Source organism: Fukomys damarensis, unplaced genomic scaffold, assembly GCF_012274545.1.
Source record: "Fukomys damarensis isolate Sample0158 unplaced genomic scaffold, DMR_v1.0_HiC HiC_scaffold_10, whole genome shotgun sequence".
NCBI lineage: Eukaryota > Metazoa > Chordata > Mammalia > Rodentia > Bathyergidae > Fukomys > Fukomys damarensis.
In genome coordinates this window covers 6045292-6064091 of record NW_022900922.1, presented here as the reverse complement: position 1 = coordinate 6064091, position 18800 = coordinate 6045292, and the positions used below count along the sequence as shown (strand labels likewise).

The 18800-nt window shown below is 44.8% G+C and overlaps 1 protein-coding gene across 3 annotated transcripts in view; it reads left to right on the top strand.

Moving 5' to 3' along the window:
• The window catches only part of Pfkp (phosphofructokinase, platelet), a 65583-nt gene that overhangs the window by 23579 nt on the left and 23204 nt on the right, over positions 1-18800 (top strand). For all 3 annotated transcript variants that reach the window (XM_010643615.3, XM_010643614.3, XM_010643613.3), the window contains exons 3-13: positions 2588-2665; positions 5524-5713; positions 7005-7170; positions 8806-8850; positions 9077-9185; positions 11069-11164; positions 12480-12572; positions 13176-13301; positions 15434-15498; positions 16403-16472; positions 16702-16848. In XM_010643615.3, the coding sequence (XP_010641917.1) occupies positions 2588-2665; positions 5524-5713; positions 7005-7170; positions 8806-8850; positions 9077-9185; positions 11069-11164; positions 12480-12572; positions 13176-13301; positions 15434-15498; positions 16403-16472; positions 16702-16848 (1185 nt within the window). The remainder of the gene's footprint in view (positions 1-2587; positions 2666-5523; positions 5714-7004; positions 7171-8805; positions 8851-9076; positions 9186-11068; positions 11165-12479; positions 12573-13175; positions 13302-15433; positions 15499-16402; positions 16473-16701; positions 16849-18800) is intronic.

Below are 18800 nucleotides of genomic sequence, written 5' to 3'. Positions count from 1 at the left end.
CTTTTGCAACCTCAGGCTCAACCTCGGGGCCTCTTTTTTTTTTTTTTTTTTTTTTTTTTCCTCCTGTACTGGGGATTGTACAGAGGCACTGTACCCACTGGGCTACATGTCCAGCCCTTTTTACTTTTTTTTTTTAGAGACAGGGTCTTGCTAAGTTGCCCTGGCTGGACTGAATCTTTTGAACCTCCTGCCACAGCTTCTGAAATAGCTAGGAATAAATACAGGCATGTATTTATTTATTCCATAAATACCATGCTCGCTTCCTCAACCGCTTTATTTACCCAACAACCGAGTACACAGAAATTATTGCAGTATCTTTATGTAGAAATTTCGTGGGTGTTCGTTTTTTGTTTTGTCAAAGCCCTGTGCTTACCATAACTCTGTCACTCTGGCCTCATCACTAGTAATATTTTCTCCAATGTTCAGAAGTATGTGAGTTTGATTTTTGTTTTGTTTTGTTTTGTTTTTGTTATTTGAGACAGGGTTTCACTATGTGGCTGAGACTTACCTGGAACTCACTGTGTATCCCAGGCTGGTCTCAAACGCACAGCAATCCTCCTTCCTCATCCTCCCGAGTGCTGGTATTATAGGCATGTGCCACCACACTGGGAAGAAGTATGTGAATTTGGATAAAGACTTGAGCGCATTAGTGTTGAGTCTGATACTTACTTGGACTAGGCCACGCACCCCAGGCTTTCCAGAAATGAACTTAGAAAGTCAGAAATGCCACAGATGGTAGCCTGTTCACTATTGTTCTCTTAAGTTTGGCTTAAGACAAGTATAATTCTTAGAAGAAACCTAGGAATTTGGGGGTGGTAAAGATAATCGAAAGAACAAGCTAAGTCTGGATTACCTGTGTATCTATCTGTCTCTGTCGTCTACTAACCTACCTATTCTTAATATTCTGTAGAACTCAGACCCCTGGGATTCACTTAGAGTGAGGAGAGGACATGGTTTTGCACAGGTAATTTGCCTGGTGCAGTGTGGACAGAACACAACATAAACAGCACCTCTTCTGGGAGCACCTTGATCACATCTCACTTGTGCTCGCTGGCCTCGCCTGTGCCCTGTGCTCTCTGGGAAACCAGATGAAAGTGCCTACCTTGGAAGGTTTTCAGAAAGAGGAGAGGCAAAAAGACAGAGTATCCTTCAAGTTAGCCCAGAGTGTTTAGAAGAGGCCAGATGCTGGCACTAAAATGAACCTGCTGTAACTTTTTGGTTCTGTTCCACTTCATACTGTTGTTCCCTTTCCCATTTGTCACATACATGACACAGATTACACACATTTTATTTTGGATGTAAATTTACATTTATAAATATTATACAAATTGACCATTAAGATGCCTGCACTATTGATCATCTGTGCACTTGCCTTGAATTTAAAAGAAACCTGCCTCAGGATTGTATGCTTCCAACATTCCTGGAACACTTTAAGCTGCTATGGGCCCTTCATCAGTTGAGAAATAGATTACATGACAAAAATAGACTTAGGCTGTTTCCATTTTTAAGAAAACAAAAAAACTTCTCTTCCTTTTTTCTTTTCCTCTTGACCTTCACTGAGTAGAAGTTATGAATCCACAAAATTAATTGTAATGAGCAGACTTTTCTAAATATTTGAAGCCTATTTTCTTTAAGATCAAATGCCCTGGGGGGCGGATTTAGCTCAGTGGTGCTGGTACCTGCCTCACAAGCACAAGGTCCTCAGTTTGATCCCCAGAACCAAAAAAAAAAAAAAAAAAAAAAAAAAAAAAAAAACCCCCAAAAAAAAAAAAAAAAGATTAAACGCCCTAGCAAGTAATAAACACTTTTGCATTTTGTAATGTTGTGTTTTCTGGGGGTGGGAAGAATAAGACATGTTTGAAAGCTAATTATCTTTGGGCTTCTAAGGCAAAAATATGTATTTTAATCTTAGTTTGCTAAAAGCTGTACCTCAGTCCAGTAAATTGTCACTAATTGGAAGATAGAGCAGATTGAATTATTATTCAGCCGTGCTTTTAAAAAAATATTTAATAAGTATCTAAAACCACCGTGGATTACTGTGGAAAGTTCAGGCCCTCGCAGAGTATTTTCTTATTGCATTGTGACTGTCACCAGTTTGTGTGTGAGTTTGTATTAATTTTTAAACCCTGGAGGGTGAACGTGTCCCTTTACTGTCTCAGGAACCTTGGGGCAATAGGCAAAGCACTTTCTCCCCTTCGTTCTCTTTGGATGAGTCCGGTTAGAAATTTCCATTACAAAAGATTACATTTAAGAGGCTTTACCACGATGTTTTTGTTTGTTTGTTGGCACAGGGTCTTGCTATGTAGTTCAAAGGGGCCTCAGACTTACTGTGTACCACAGGCTGGCCTTGAACTCACAGCAACCCTCCTCCAGCCTCCCAAGTCTGGAATTCCAGGTGTGCACCAGCACACCCAGCTGCCACAACTTAATACTTCTGACCAGCCCTTGCATTGACTGTTTTTCTAACCCTTGGGCACTTAGGAACTGAGGTTCACTGCCATGTGTATTCCTATTTTAGATCATTTATATATCAACTGACTTCCAACAAAGCCCGACCCATTTTTACCGATGCTCATTTTCTCATCAGGGTTACCAGGGCATGGTAGATGGAGGCTCCAACATCGTGGAAGCAGACTGGGAGAGTGTCTCAAGCATCCTGCAAGTGGTGGGTACCATGTTGCCATTCATTTGTTTCTCTAAGTAAATAGTTTAGTTTGAAGCCATTTGCACTTGTCCTTCAGGGCCATTTAAGACACAATAATGTCCCAACTGACATTATTCTTACCTACTTTCCTGGAAAGAAAATATCCTAAATTTGTCATTTAATTACACTTCAAAACTAAAATTAGAGACCGGGGATTTAGCTCAGTGGTTCTGCCGCCTGCTTTGCAAGCACAAGGTCCCCACTTCAATCTCTGGTACCAAAAAAAAAAAAAAAAATCAGAAAGCTCAGCATAGCAGGAACTATCCTTGCAGTATGAAGTCGTATGATTCTTCTTCTGGTGAGTATCGTGGTTTTTGAGACCAGAAGTTGGGTCTGCTTTGGTTTGTTGGTGCTGTGCTGTGCATTCAGTGGAAAATCTCTGTACCCATTGGATTTTTGCATGATCCTTGGCACTGAGTGTAACAAAGGCTGGCAATGATTCTGCCTGACAGCCCCAGGTTTGATGCAGACACTGCTTCCCTGTTGGGGGCTGAATCAGACAGGGATAATTTCTGTGATGTGTGCAGAGATGAAGTCATTGCCACTGCAGGCAAAATGCGTTCCTTGCTTTGAATTTAAAAGGAAGCTGCTGCAGAATTGTGTGCCTCATACAACTTTGGTACACTTTAGCTGAGTGAGGGCTCTGAATCAAATGAAAAATACGGAGATTACTTGGAAAGAATAGACTTTATGGAGATCTCTTTATTTGTGGTTTGCTCTTAAAATGTATAGATTAATCTGTGACTCATTTTGAGTACTTTTTCATAACCGCCAAATTGGCTCATTCACTCTAAAGATTGTCATGGGGGACGTGTTTTGACATGGAGACTCTGAGTCTGCAGTGGAATTTTTTTTAGTTCTGCTAGACCTGGAAAGAGAATGAAGGAAATTCTGACAGTTATTCATAATTAGATAGAACAATATTTACAAGACTTCAAGACAGTAGTTAACAGTTTAATTCCACACAGAAGGTTTCCATTCTGCTGTCATGATTGAGATAGGAAAACCGGAAATGTGCATATAGTTGAAGGTTGTATGCGGAATGGGGCCTGCTTCTTGTTACTCACTTATTTGTGATTTCATTCCTGAAGCTCTATCTTATCTCCTCAGCACTAGCACTGTTGGGTTTCAGCTCTACTTGTAGTTGTAACAAGTCACCTGATCATCGAACTGCCCCTTATCAAATCAAAGTCCGAAGAACAAGCTTATCTGTGCCCTGCACTCTGCACTTACCATCCTCAGGCCTGCCTTTGTGAAGCCAAATTGTATGCTGGCCCAGACACACTTTGCGCTAGCATTGCTAACACAGAATCACTGCTAGGGCCGTGCTAGTGAAATGCCAGATGAATTTTAGCCTGATTGGTAATTTTTTAAATAATGCTTTTACCAGTTAAAGGGTGACTTTCATGAATTTTTATAGTTTGAAATAAATCTTCCTAAATCATTGCTCCCAACTTTCTTTGGTACTGAGGATCGAACTCGGGTCCTTGTGCTTGTGAGGCAGGTGGTGGAACCACTGAGCTAAATCCCCAGCCCAAATCTTCCTCAATCAAAGTGAGTCATACACATGCACTCTTGATATGTCTACCCAAATACTAACACCTAAATAAGCACAAGGGGCTTTCTGTGAGCTCTCCCACTAGAGGTCTGCTCAGCACAGAAACCAACCCTGATCATGAGAAGTTTGCTTTATGAAGCAAACATACATTTGATAGATTGAGTACAAGTTAGACTTTTATCACTCATTCATTATTTATTTAAAACATTATTTAATTTTTCTAAGTACTACAAACCAACCATTTGTTTGTTTGTTTGTTCTTGTGGCTACTGGAGATTGAACCCAGTGCCTTTTCACTGAGCTACATTCTCAGCCCATTTTATTTTAAGACGTCTTGCAAAATTATCCAGGCTGGGCTCAAACTCTAAATCCTGCTGCCTTAACCTCTCAGAGTGCAGGAACTACAAGTATGTGCCACCATGTCCAGCCCAACCTTACTTTTTAAAATACTAAACTCTTGTGGAAGTTTGGTGGATCAAAGTTAAGCCTTTTAAAAGACTGGTAGTGGCCTGGGGATTTAGCTCAGTGGTTCCACCACCTGTCTCACAAGCATCAAGTTACGAAGTTTGATCCCCGGTACCAAAAAAAATAAAGGCTGGTAGTAATTTGTGCCTGCTAAGTCCCTATGCAGACTACAGCTTATACTCCAGGACACAACATAAAGAGCACTTTTTCTGAGAGCTTAGATCAAACTTCACTTACGCTTACCGTCCTGGCCCTCCTCAGGAACAGCCACACCTGGGCTCTGTACTGCAAGTGAAATCAGCTAGAAGTGTAGGCCTTTTAAATGCTTTTGGTTCACTAATTCCCGTTCATTTTGTTTGAATATTGTTCTTGAGCATATGTGTAGTAGATCTGCAGGACGAGCTGCTTCTTCAGTCACAGCTGGTGACAAGGGGTGGTGACGCATCTTTTGCTTGCTATGTACTTGTTTGCACTCGTGTGGGGTTGGGAAAGCATCAGCTCAAGCTGGCTGGAAGACTTCTGTGTCTATGCATATTTGGTTGATGGCTGCCAATGTTTTTTCACGCTTATTTGGCCACTCCTGGGCAGGATGTAGGTATCATTCTTCATGGATGTCTAGCATGGAAGTAAAAGTAGAAAAGCACAAACTTTCACAGTGGACTAACTCAAGACATGAAAACGGGGAGAACTTAAATTGAAAGTCTCGTGTTAAAGGTCAAGCTGTATGTGTGCTGGTCCATCTGGCTTTCTGTCCAGTGGGCAGAGGTCAGTAAATATAATTTTATGTCTTTTCTAGGGTGGGACAATTATTGGCAGTGCCCGCTGCAAAGCCTTTCGTACCCGGGAAGGTCGCTTGAAAGCTGCTCTCAACTTGGTCCAGCTGGGCATTACCAACGTGTGTGTGATCGGTGGGGACGGGAGCCTCACAGGGGCCAACATCTTCCGGGAGGAGTGGAGTGGACTGCTGGAGGAGTTGGCCCAGAGTGGTATGATTCTGTTTCCGCCTCCGCTCTGCCCTTCTTCAGACCTTCTCTTGCCCTTGCCTTCAGAGAGCTGTGGAACTCACACAGTTTACCTTCGTAAACGTTTTATTTATGATTACATAATAATTGCACATATAGGTGGGTCGTTTTTTTGCCTTTTAACTTTAGCCAAGTAGTTTTTGTTGTAGGTCTTATAGTCTAATGCCTCAGGATTTAAATAAGCGCCTCAGGTAACACCAGTGATGATAATAAACATAACATGTATTAGGCATTTCAACATCTTATGCAGGTAGTCCCAGGGAATCCTCACTACAGTCTGAGATAGGTTTTCTTATTTATCCCAGTTTTACAGGTACAGAATCAAAGGTCCTATGGGAAGCCACGTAGCTGTAGGTATGACCCGGGTCCACCCTAGCCAGCCACAGACACCCACAGTCACACTTGGAGCCATCTAGCTCTCATGGGGTCTCTTTAAACTAAGTTATTGTAAGACTTTAATTTACACTTTAATAATGTGGCATTATGTCATGTTTTATCACCTTTGATACTACTTAGAGCTTCCGAGAACTCTTCATGTACTGTAGTCATTTATCTCTTAAAATTCTTATTACATAATTCCAATGTAATATAAAATACAGCCAGTGAGAGTATATAGCTCAGACTAATAGCAACTTCATAAAAAATGAAAACTTGAGACCAAGCATGTACCCTCAAGTTTTGTAAAAATCAACTTAGGCAATGAAGAGTAGCACCAAGGACCTCATAGTATCTTCTTGGCCACCATGTCTGGTCTGCTGCAGGCCTGTCAGTAGCCAGAACAGGACTAGGGCCCACCAGTCCAGAGCCCCTTTGACCATTCTAATTTCATTTATACAGAACTGCCTGACCCAGGTGACAGGACTAGGTAGAGATCTGACTAGCTCCCTGTGGGCCTGTAAGAAACTAATATGAAGATAACATAAAGTACTGAATTCTGAAATTGTGCTGCATCCTAATTCAAAGTCATGTCATTCTCTGAAGCCAATGCTAGTAGGTAAATTTGAGATTGTCATCTGCTAAGTACAATATGTCGACCCTTTTATTTTTGTAGTGTTCTTGCTAATGGCAAACGACAGCTCATGTTTCGTGTAATTACATTCACCTTCGGCTTTTCCTAAGTATACAGATGCAGATCGTATATAGTACTGAGAAAATAATAGGCAAAGACTTTAATTATAATTGCGTTCTCCATGGTGCACTTGAAGAGTAAGCAGCTCTTACTGATTATGAGGTGTGTTGCTTGTTCCCAATGCAGGTAAGATCACTGAAGAAGCCATGAAGAAGCATGGTTATCTCAACGTGGTGGGCATGGTGGGCTCCATAGACAACGACTTCTGTGGCACAGATATGACCATTGGCACAGACTCAGCTTTGCACAGAATTATCGAAGTTATTGATGCCATCATGACCACTGCCCAGAGGTAAAATGACTGAAAGAAGACAGTAGGAGTCAACTTACAGGCATGTGATGAGCTGTGGCTTAGCAAGTAGTGCTGATTCTACAGTGTTCTGCAGAGGGGCACACTGATGCAAGTCTAGTGACTTGAGTATTAGAAACCAGTACCAGAATATTCTCCTCTAGTTTACTTTTCATTAAAAAAATTTTTAATATTACTCTTTTTTAACCTGGTTACAAAAAAAAAAACACATTCATAGGAGAAAAATTAGAAAACAGAAAAAAAATCTATAATAAAGTCATGTCCTAAGATCTCCTACAATGTTAAAAGGCAAAATGACTGAGTTTGCCACACTTCTTAATAAGAAGCAAGGCAGTGTTTTGTTACTGTTTGGTTTCCAGCCTTTGACTGACAGAAGCATGGACAGAGTGATAATAGCTTATCCAAGGCCATATAAACTCATGAACAGAGAGTCTTCCTGAGACACCTTTGAGCTTCTGAAGTACTTTCGATGAAAGCAATGTGAAATAATACATAGGACAAGTGTCTCCCATTTTATATATGAGAAGCTTGATACTTGAAACTGTCCAGAGAGCCAGACATCCTGAGTTTTCTTTATGTTTCTGTCCAATCAGACCATGGGTATGGACTCAGGAATTGGAAAACCACCTCGTAAGGGTTGGAAGAATTGGTTAGAGCAGCTGGATTTTTCCATTGCATGGAAAATCCCTAGTCATAAGGCAATTAACACTCATTCTCATATGTTTACGAGAGATACTAGGTATGATAAAAAACATAATAAATGTTTAATTTTTTTAAACATTTATTACAGTAGAAGACACACTGCCATTAATCTCTCTTAAAATACTTCCCCTAACTTCAAACACTTACCCCATCATTCTTACTACTTTAGAAGTCCTCTTTTGTGAGCATCTTCATGTGTGCTGTCTCAACTCGATGTCCCGAATCAATTCAAAATGTTTCCCTTTCATGGTCATTTTGACTTTGAGCAAGAGCCAGAAGCTGCACAGTGCCAGGTCCAGACAATGAGGTGGATTGGCGCACATCGTTGTGTTTTTATAAGGCTGCCCTTGTGCTGGGTGGCTCACGGCATCAGCGTTCACCGTATTTCTTAGCACACTTCACAAAGACACTCAGGAAAGAGGACTTCCAGAACTGCTTCGGCAAGTGGCAACATGGGTTAAGTAAGTTCAGAGCCAGCGGGGAGCATTTCTCAGGGGAATGAATGGCAAGTGTCTTTTGCTGTGATGATTTTTAATTTACACATTCAGTATATGGTTCAGTCCCACCTGGTGTATCCAGAGCTACCTGACTTTGCCCAGTATAGTCATTATCTCAGAAAGAGCGTAGGAAAGTGTGCTGCAAGTGCAAGTCACTCTTAGGGTACCAGTGATAGCAGTTGTACAGTGTGTAAATAGAAAGTGCAGTCACTTTTGAAGCCCTGTTACTTAAAAGTCTGAGACACTGTTGCAGCAGCATTTATTTTTGAAGAAAATGAGTCATTTTCGGGAAGCCTGGGTACTCGCTGTAATTACGAAGCAGGCTTTCTTTCTCGTTGGCCGTAGGAACACTTTTCTGTTTGCTTTCTGTGCTGTTTCCAGTGGTGGTGAATGAATGTACCCTTTGTCTCTTTTTCAGCCACCAGAGGACCTTTGTCCTAGAGGTGATGGGCAGACACTGTGGGTAGGTACCTGCACACACTGTGTGGGTGGAAGGAACCCTTCGTGTCATCCCCTGGAGTTCTTGCATTCTGGATGTTCCTAGTGGAGAATTCACAGAGAAGCCAGTACCTCCTGATCCGTATTCCAGTGTTGTGTCTGCCAGAGTCTGTCACTGAGCCTCGGTGCCCTCGGTTGCCTTGCAGGAAGTGTCCTCCTCAGGGCACTGATCCGTCATCTTTTCCGTGTAGGTACTTGGCCCTGGTGAGTGCGTTGGCCTGTGGCGCAGACTGGGTTTTCCTCCCAGAGTCTCCACCGGAAGAAGGTTGGGAGGAGAACATGTGCATCAAACTCTCAGAGGTAATTGGGATTCCCACTGCGCTGCTTTAGACAGGAGCCCTAACTGCCTTTGGGCGGCCTTTAAATGAGTGAAAGCCTGTGGTAGGGGGTCTCTCTAAAGGTTGTGCACATGTCTTTCTCTTCCCAGAGCTTCAGAGTAATGCCAGGGAGAAATAGCCAGGACTTTATTTTCATATAAAACAGTCAGTTCTGATTTTAAGTGGAGTAGGTTCCGTGAGATCACAGCTATTAAAGGAAATGACATTCAGCAGGAAAAACTGCTTGCTGTTTTTCCTCCACATCTCTCAGTACAAACACATTCAACTCTCGAATTTTAAGTTCCCTAAATGACTTGGAGTTAGGTGTTTTCACATTTCTTTCAGCTGTGAGGTCTCCAGTGCGTAGATCTGAAGGTCCATCCATTTGCTAATTGTTTTGAGCTGGGCTTTTCTCTTCCTGTCTGGAGTTTGTTGCACATTTTTCTTTCATGCTGTGTCTTGGTGTAGGGCAAATTCCCCTAGAGGAAGGCCAGATACACTTTTAAAAATTAAGAAAGGGCTGGGTATGTAGCTCAGTGCGAGCCCCTTGTGTTCACTTACCAGTACTGTAAAACAAGAACAACAACAACAAAACTGAAACAAAATACAGGTTTGTGACCCCACTGCCAGGCCAGTGTGAGCCACATGGAGACAGCCCATCTCACCCTGGCTTCTGGTGGCACCACCTTCAGACTCAGCGACTGCTGACACTTTGTACAGGAGCGTCTACATCCATTGAGAAGGTATGAACCCACATTGCAGAGTGGTTCTGTCATTCCCAAACACCTGAGATAAGTCAGCTTCAAAGGATAAAAGGTTTACTTTATTTCTATTTCTGTTGCTGTTACTGTGGTGCTGGGAATTGAACCCAGGGCCTCATGTATGCTAGGCAAGGGCTGTATCACTGAACTGTACCCCAATCCAAAAGGTTTATTTTGGCTTATGGTTTCAGAGGTCTCAGGCCATGGTTAGCCGGACCTTGAGACAGCACAGTATGTTGTGGTGGGAGGGGGCAGCAGAGGACTTCTGTTCACTTCATGGTGGCCAGGAAGAAAAGGAGAGGTCCGAGTCACAACATCTCCATCAAAGCCATGCCCTTGATTACCTAACTTTTTTCCACGAGGCTCTACCTCTACCGAGCCAGGTGCAGTGATGCACGCCTGTAATCACAGTACTCTGGAAGGCTGAGGCAGGAGGATTGCAAATACAAGCCTAGCCTTAGCCAGTTAACAATTTATAGAGATCTTAAACTAAGAAAGGCTGGGCCTGTAGTTCAGTGCGAAGGCCCTGAGTTCAGTTCCCAGTACCACCAAAACAAAAAGGCACCTCCTATTCATGCCGTGGGACAGAGGCCAAACGTTCAGCACATGATTCTTTGGGAGACACTCCAGACCCAAACTATAGCAGTGTCCTTTCCCACTTTCTTATCTGCATCCTCTCTACTTCCTGTGCCTGTGCCTGATACTCTCTCATCATCATGGTGGGGAATTGACCTCATAGGGCTAGGTTTGGGGTAGGGTTCATGCAGAGATGTCAGGAAGCTCTGGAATAGCGGTGACCGAAAGCATGACTTTCCAGGAGACAGATGCGGAGGTGGTGGGGTGTCCAGCCTGTGTTCCTCCCAGTGACGACGCCCCGCCCACCCTGGGGCTCACCGGAGGCGATGTTCTTTGTATTTGTAATGTCCCTGAGGCTGCCAGGTCCTCGAGGACCTCTCCCATGGCTGTGCTGTCACCCAGAGTACCCTTCACCTCCTATGGTGTTACTAGGAAGTACTCGTCACAAAACAAGGCAAAGATTTCTGTCTGGAAAGAGGCCAGTTCCACAGATTAAGTATGTGAAGGTTTCAATTTTCTGTTTCCTTAGAACCGTGCCCGGAAAAAAAGGCTAAATATTATCATTGTGGCTGAAGGAGCAATTGATACCCAAAATAAACCTATTACCTCTGAAAAAATCAAGGAGGTAAGCGTGTGTTGTTTCTCCCTTTTACTCTGTTGCCCACCTGACAATAAGAGACGTTAGCGTAATGGACAGGGTTTCAATTTAGAATGTTCAACGGCATTAATTTTTTTCTCCCTGATATTAAAAAAATACTTTCATAATGGCTCAGAACTTCAGTGGCCTGGGAGACACAAAGCTCCCCGGCTCCAGGGAGCCAGCACGTCTTGTGTTCCTCAAGACTGTGAGTCCCCAGCGGGAAGAGTGGAGAGGTGGTAGAAGGGCCAGTCGTGTTCTCGGTGGTGGACAGTTCCAGCCCTTCCATACGCATTTCTCTGAGCGAGAGGAGGGCTGACGGCTGGCCAGCTTTGTGACAGTAGAACAGATGGTGTCCTCATATCCCCCTTCCTTCTGACCCAGAGAGCATCAGCTGGGCACATTCTCACCAAGAAAGCCCATGAGTCATTGCTGCCTCATGGCCTTGAGAAAGGGCAGGGTCTGGTGGGCCGTTACTATGGGGCTCGTTCAGACTGAGGCTCACCTGTCTCAACAGGACTGTGATGTGTCAGCCAGGAACTAGGGCTGTAGGCAAGCCACTGGGTGAGAGCCAGGCCCTGACTCAACCTCAGGTCACTGCAGGTCAGGCAGCAGGCACTGCCAAGCTGATTTCTTTATCATGCCTAGCTGTGATCAGTTAATGAGCCAGACGCCTGTCTTATGGGTTCCAGTGCAGTACCAGCCCTGCACCTCAAGGTTAAGTCATTGAGACCTGTGAGAGGCGTGTGCCAGTATTTACAAGAAGTAATTGATAAAATCAGGAAAAAGGTTTTCTTTCTCATTTAATTGAAGTAGAGATTAAATCACAGAACATTGGATCAAGCAGGGACCAAGGGCTCAAAATAGCTAGCACCACAGTTTATAGAGGGGAATAAACTGAGGTCTAGAGAAGCTTCGTGGCCTCTACAAGTCTCAACCTGGCTTTCCTGTGGGCACAGGACTGACTTTCCTTCGTTGGGCTGTGCCATTCAAATCCAGGAAAATGCTTGCATTCTCATACATATAGATGATACTTTATATACAAGCTGTGAAAACATGCTTTAGGAAATCAATGTTACTTACATTTTTTGCTAGTTGGTAGACGAAGATTGTATTGTAGCTCCCTGTTCCACTGATCTTTCTGTAGAAAGCAAAGTTTAGAAATGATCATTTGTCCCACTCAGATCTGAAGGAAGAGTGGGAGAACTCTTTCCTCCACACCAGTGCCATTACCAAATCTGAGGTGATGTGCCAGTTGCTGGGTCACGGTCTGAATTCCTGACGGAGATCTCTTTCTCTGCAGCTTGTGGTAACACAGCTGGGATATGACACTCGAGTGACCATTCTTGGACATGTGCAAAGAGGTGGGACCCCTTCCGCCTTTGACAGGATTTTGGTAAGTGAGGGCGGAAGGTGCCAGGCATTTCCACAAGGTGCCTAGGGAATAAAATAGTTGTGGACGTTGAAAGGAGCCAGTTTATTACAAAGGCTGACTGACAAGCTCCTCCCTGGAGACTGTAGTGGTCCACGTCCTTATTTGAAAGATCCTTTGAGGTTCGCTGACGTAAAGTGATTTCCCAGCCTGGAGTTACTCAGATGCTGGGAGACGTCAGCTAATGTGGGAAGCCTACTGGGAGGTGGACAGTGGCGCTGGGAGAATCAGTCATCCCAGGTGGAAGGCAGTGTTCCAAACCAACCACGGGGACCACCGAAATCCTGAGCCCCGATCCTCAGCTCTTGCTATTACTTGCCCTCTGTGCGTCACTATTTCCGCTCCTCTCCCTAGCTGGCTGGATCTTATGAGAATCATAATCCGTTCATTCCAGAGTGGGGGCTGGAGCTAAGTGGGAGGGGTGGTAAATGCCCCGCCCATTGAGGCTGCATTCCACACATGGAAAATGAGTAGTGGCATCGTCTCCAGTGGTCGCAGGTGGGCAGGGAGTGCCTCACTTGGAACAGGAAAGTGGGCCGTCCTTGACTGTCACGATGTCCTTTCCAGGCTAGTCGCATGGGGGTGGAGGCGGTCATTGCCTTGCTAGAGGCCACCCCTGAGATCCCTGCCTGTGTTGTGTCACTGAACGGAAACCACGCTGTGCGCCTGCCCCTGATGGAGTGTGTGCAGATGGTGAGTGGGGGGCAGGGTGGGCACAGTCACACGCCACAGATCAGGCCAGGCACGTGCCTCGGGTCATCTGGTCTGCTGCCGATGGGGTGCTCAGTGGGTTCGATGGCCTCTGTGAGAATATGGTGAGCTGTCCAGGGGATAAAAACAGCAGGCTTCCCGTTTTCATTGCACAGTGTATAAAACCTGCACTGCCTCTTCCTTCTTGACTTCTAAGTTACTATCATCCATGGGGTTCTTCTAGTAGTGACGTCCCTGGAGATGAATCTAGTCCATCAGGAAGGAGTATATGCAAGGCCTCTCTGACCGCCTCTGTCAGCAGTCACAGAGGATCCAGGTGGCTGTGGACAGCAGATGCTCCAGCGGTGATACAGGGCAGGGGCAATGCCCTGCCAGAAACGGGTGGCATTTCATGGGAGATGTGACATGGCTGGATTCTCCAGTTTTAGTCACTTCCTGTCCTTCTGTGCTTGAGGACGTTCAAGTCCATGCTAGGATTTTGGCTTGGTTTCCATTGACATTCTGAGAGGAACCCACCCCCTGCAGGCCCTGGAGTATCTGCAGATGGGGAAAGAAACATAAGTTAAAATTTTCCAGTTAGCAGTAAATGAGCTGGCAGTAGAGTTAGTTGAATTTGAAATGGCCATTTTATTTTTTCAAAGCTTACTCATGACTGTCACTTCATTTTACCAATAATCCTGAGGTATGTTCTTTTATAGCATGTTTATATAGAGAAAGGTTGACAGGTAATTTAAAAGACTTGCTGAAAGTAACTTTAAAAACATAATTCCTGAGCCAGGTGTGGTGGCGCACTCCTGTAATCCCAGCACTTGGGAGGCTGAGGCAGGAGGATTGCCATGAGTTTGACTACATAGTGAATTCAAAGCCAGCCTGAGCTACATAGTGAGACCCTGTCTCAAAAAAGACAAAAAAACAAAACAAAAAAAAACATAATTTCCAAAACCCAATAGGTGTGCAGGAAGTTTGTGTGTATATGTGTGTGTGTTTGCATTTGTGTGTACAAGTGTGTGTATGTATCTCTGTCTATATATGTGCATGTATGTCCCTGGGGACGGGAAGACAGGAAGTGTCTGAATCTCTGAGAGATGACAGGCCTGAAAGGACCACAGCATTGAACTATGTGCGCATTTAGTAAGAGCTTATTTCTCATGTCTGGAGTCGCCTGGGGATAGGTGTGACGGCTATAACTTAGCTTCTGCAAGCCATTGTGTGGGGGGTTTTATTATCAAAAGCCATAGTGAGCCATTTGGTGAGCAGTTTGTCATTTACCTAAAGGTCTGATGTGTTTTTTGGTTGTTTAGGGTATAGGGTTTGTTTGGTTTGTTTGTTTGTTTTTTGGTACCGGGGATCAAACTTGGGTCCTTGCGCTTGCAAGGCAGGTCTGAGCTAAATTCCCAGCCCATGATGTGTTTTTTTTTCTTTTTATTGAGTTTATTGGTACATTCTAGGTATACAGTACAGTTACATTCATTACTGGATCTTGTAATTTTACATGACAAGTCTTAGTTCCCATTTTTCGTGACGTGTTTTTAATAATTAGAGAAGTAGGGCTATTTTCCTTGTCTTACAGAGTAAGAAAGTGAAGTTTGAGATGATGCGAAACTTGCCCAAGACCCTAAAGTTAACAGGAGCTAACCAGAATGTGTGTGCTGGTCCTGAGCCCTTAGTCTTAGGATAGCCCTCATCCCCCGCGCCCCTCAGCCTGCTGTAACCACCCTTGGGTCCTACAGCCCTCATGAGGCGCCAGTGGGCTGTGTTTTTGTGGGAATATTTTAGAGTCTTCCCTGAAAGAGCCCTTTCTTGTGGGTTGTTCTTGTGAGGTGAAATCCGGCTAATTTCACAGCCATGAATAGCAGATGACACCTTCTTCTCCTTTTTCCCTGGAAGCAGCTAGAGCTGGGTGGACCCCAGCACCTTTAGCCTTGCAGCTGGCACCGATGGGCCAGCCAGCGTGCCAGGTACAGGGCAGCCAGCGATCCAGACCAGCCTAGGGGCTGCCAGCAAAGCCGTACTGTGAAGGGGTCTGGCCCCTGGGCCCTGAGCCAGCTCCCTGTCTACTCCCTACCTGCGTAACTCTTGACACATTCTTTCTTTCTATTTCACTTCTGTAAAAGACCCAGGACGTACAAAAGGCAATGGATGGGGGAAGATTTAAGGACGCCGTCAAACTTCGAGGGAGGTGAGTTATTTTGAAGAAAACCTATTTCACCAGGAACTTCAGGTCCTCAGGCTTGGTCAAATAGAATATGGTTAGAGGTTGTGCTTGTTATATCTCTATATAAAAAACTTGAAAAACAAATAAGTTAATACACAAGGCCAACTTTTTTTCAGGGTGAATGCCTAGATGACTAAAAAAATTTCTTTTTCTATTTGTCATTGATTTTTGGGAGGGGCAGGGTGAGGGTTGTTCAGAGCCTAATGAGATTAAGGTACAAAGTGACACATTGCCAGCATTTTGAAAAGAAACTTCAGAAGAGCAGGAGAATGCTACTTTTCCTTATCCAGTTTCCAAACTAAAAATAGCACCCTGGGTCCTTGTTGAAGGCTCTGTAGCATGTGGATAATGCGGTGGGCTCTCAAGGTACAACTGGCTGGACATATGAACAATTTGGGTTACGACTGGAATTTTAGTTTTATTTACAACCAAAGTCTTGAACTACAACCTGAATGCTGGCCACTTGTGCTTCCTGATGATCTCAGATACAGATTTAACACTTAAAGAGTTCTGGAAGGAACATGACAACATTCTTTCCTGTGTGGGGTTGAGAAATCCCAGGCCAGTGTCTCTCTAAGGACCCTGAGATCTGCCTGTGTACAGGAGAGAGACTCTGAAGGCTGTGTGGAGGAACCTGGGCCTTCAACTGACAAACTTGAGTTACAACCAGCATTCCCATACAAACTGAGTTCATAAGTCAGAGGTCCACTGTATCAGGGCTTCTGTCTTCCCCAGTAGCCAGTAGACCAGCTGAGCATTTGCAGAGTATCTGCCTTGGATAAAACTGTTCTGGGCTGCCCAGCCCCCAGACCTTTCCTATGGTATCCCCTGTCCGCAACTTTGACCCAACAATGTCCTTGTCTTTTAGGAGCTTTGAAGGCAACTTGAAGACCTACAAGCGACTTGCCATCAAGCTGCCTGATGATCAGATCCCAAAGGTAGGTGGCCAGCCTCCAGTCATGCCCCTGTGCTCCTGTGGCCCCAGGGCTCTCCTGCCCATTTCAAATGCTGGCCACTGGAAGAAGGTTGTCCTTGTAGCTGACTGTCTTTCCATCCTGACCTTCACCCTAATGTGGAATGCAGTCACCTGGCATTCAGTTCTGCGCTGAGCCGCAGATGGAGCTTGCGCACACCTGGTGACTTGGGCCCGCCTTTGCCTGTTTTCAGAGCAACTGCAACGTAGCTGTCATCAACGTGGGGGCACCCGCTGCCGGCATGAATGCGGCCGTGCGCTCTGCTGTGCGAGTGGGCATCGCTGAGGGCCACAAGATGTTCGCCGTCTACGATGGCTTTGACGGCTTCGCCAAAGGCCATGTGAGTCTCCCGGAGGTCCTAGGCAAGTGGGAATATCACTCTGCATCCTGGGTTCTGTGACATTGTATCTATAAGGACTGCCTACTTAAAAAACAGCTTCTGTTTGGGATCCTGCCCTGAGGTAGATTCTCAGCCTGCACATTAAGCCCAACGTGAAATGTATTTGCGTGTTTTCCCAAAAGACACTGCGGGAGAGTGGTATGGTAATAGTCACCTACTTCACAGGCCGTCAGGGCAGTACAGATGAAGTGCACAGTGTCTGGCCTACAGAAGCACTCAGTGAAATGAAACCCTTGATGAAATAATTAGCACTTCTTCAGTGCTGACTGTACTCCCTTGTTCCATTGGATTTTAATGTACTAACCCATTTACACCTTAGGCTACATCTAACAATAAAGATACTATCCCATTTTCCTCAAGAGGCATAGAAATATTAACTAACTTGATCCAGTTCACACACCGTAGGATTTGAAACAGGACGGGAAAGTGGCAAGTCCTATGCTCTTAATCAAGTGCCATTCCAGTCGATACTATTTTTTTCATGCAGTCAGTCAACAGAGATTCACTCTGCTCAATTCTTACACTTGTGAAATTAAGTGAGTGAGCCAAGAAGACAAAACATCTGTCTGGAGAGTTTGTGTTTTAGAAAGGGAGATGGCAGGAAGTAAATAGATCTGGTAGGCCATCTAGCAGTGCCAAAAAGACACATCACAAAGAGGCCAGGAAGGCACACAGGTGGGTGTTGCCCGGAACATGGACCACACCCACCTCAGGGCCTTTGCGTGGTCCTCCTTCCTGCCCGGAATGCGCATCCCTAAGGTCCACAGGAGGCGTCCACTCATTTCACACCTTCCCGCTGAGATCAGCTTCTAGCAGTGACTGCTGCAGAATCTTCAAGAATTGTATCCTGGGGGCCTGGGGATTTAGCCCAGTGGTTCTGCTGCCTGCTCTGCAAGCACAAGGACCCGAGTTCAATCCCCAGTACCACAAAAAAAAATAATAATAACTGTATCCTGGAGATGTGGATCTGGAAGGCTTTGGAGTGGAAGCGTCAGAGTCCCTACAGTTGTGAATTTAAGGAGCTCTCCCCAAGGGCAGAAGAGGAAGTGAGAGAGAAAAGAGGGCTGAAGCCTGAGCTCTGTGACGGTGCTAAGAGTAGAGTCAGCACCCAGAACTGGAGACGGCAGCCCAGGAGACAGGAGAGGCAGAGAGGGGGGTGGGTTGGCAGTTTTGGGGCATCCATGATCCACTTTCCACTGTGACCAGCTGAAACAGCACTGGGTAAGGCCAGAGTCAGAGTCCTTCCACCCAGGTCTCAGCAGCCAGGAGGGGACCAGGAACCCTTCTCTCCTGGAGACCTCACCAGAACATAGCAGAGTGTTCGCCATTAGCTGCTATTCCCGGGGTCACATGTCTGAAGCTGGCGGGCCCCAAGTTCCCCACAGACCCTTCTAGATGATTAACTTCATCTGCTCTGCTCAGGCATGCAGCTATATTTCCCTCTCCCTTGCTTGCTCTCTCTCTCTCTCTCTCTCAAAGGAATGAAACTTTCTTTTAATTATTTATCATTTTTAAAACATGCCAATTTTTAGTTCCCAGCAGCAGAATTTGACCAGCTAATGCACCCATGCAGTGAACATGCCTGGAGTAAACATGCAGGGATCCCCCAGGAGGGAGGCAGGGTTTTATTGGGGAACCTTATTAAATGCCCATTTCACATCTTGAATCATTCAGCATTGCTGTAAGAAACAGTCAGGTAACGCTTCACAGTTCTTTATAGAAATAGCCTATTGAAAGACGGAAGTCTGAAACATTTTTATTTTTGTATTAGTACATATTTGCAGCAAATAATGATTACATCATCATGGGGAGTTGACACATGTACATAACATCTTAATTCTTTTTATTTCCCCTCCCTCACTGAGCCCTTTTTTTTTTTTTTTTTTTTTTTC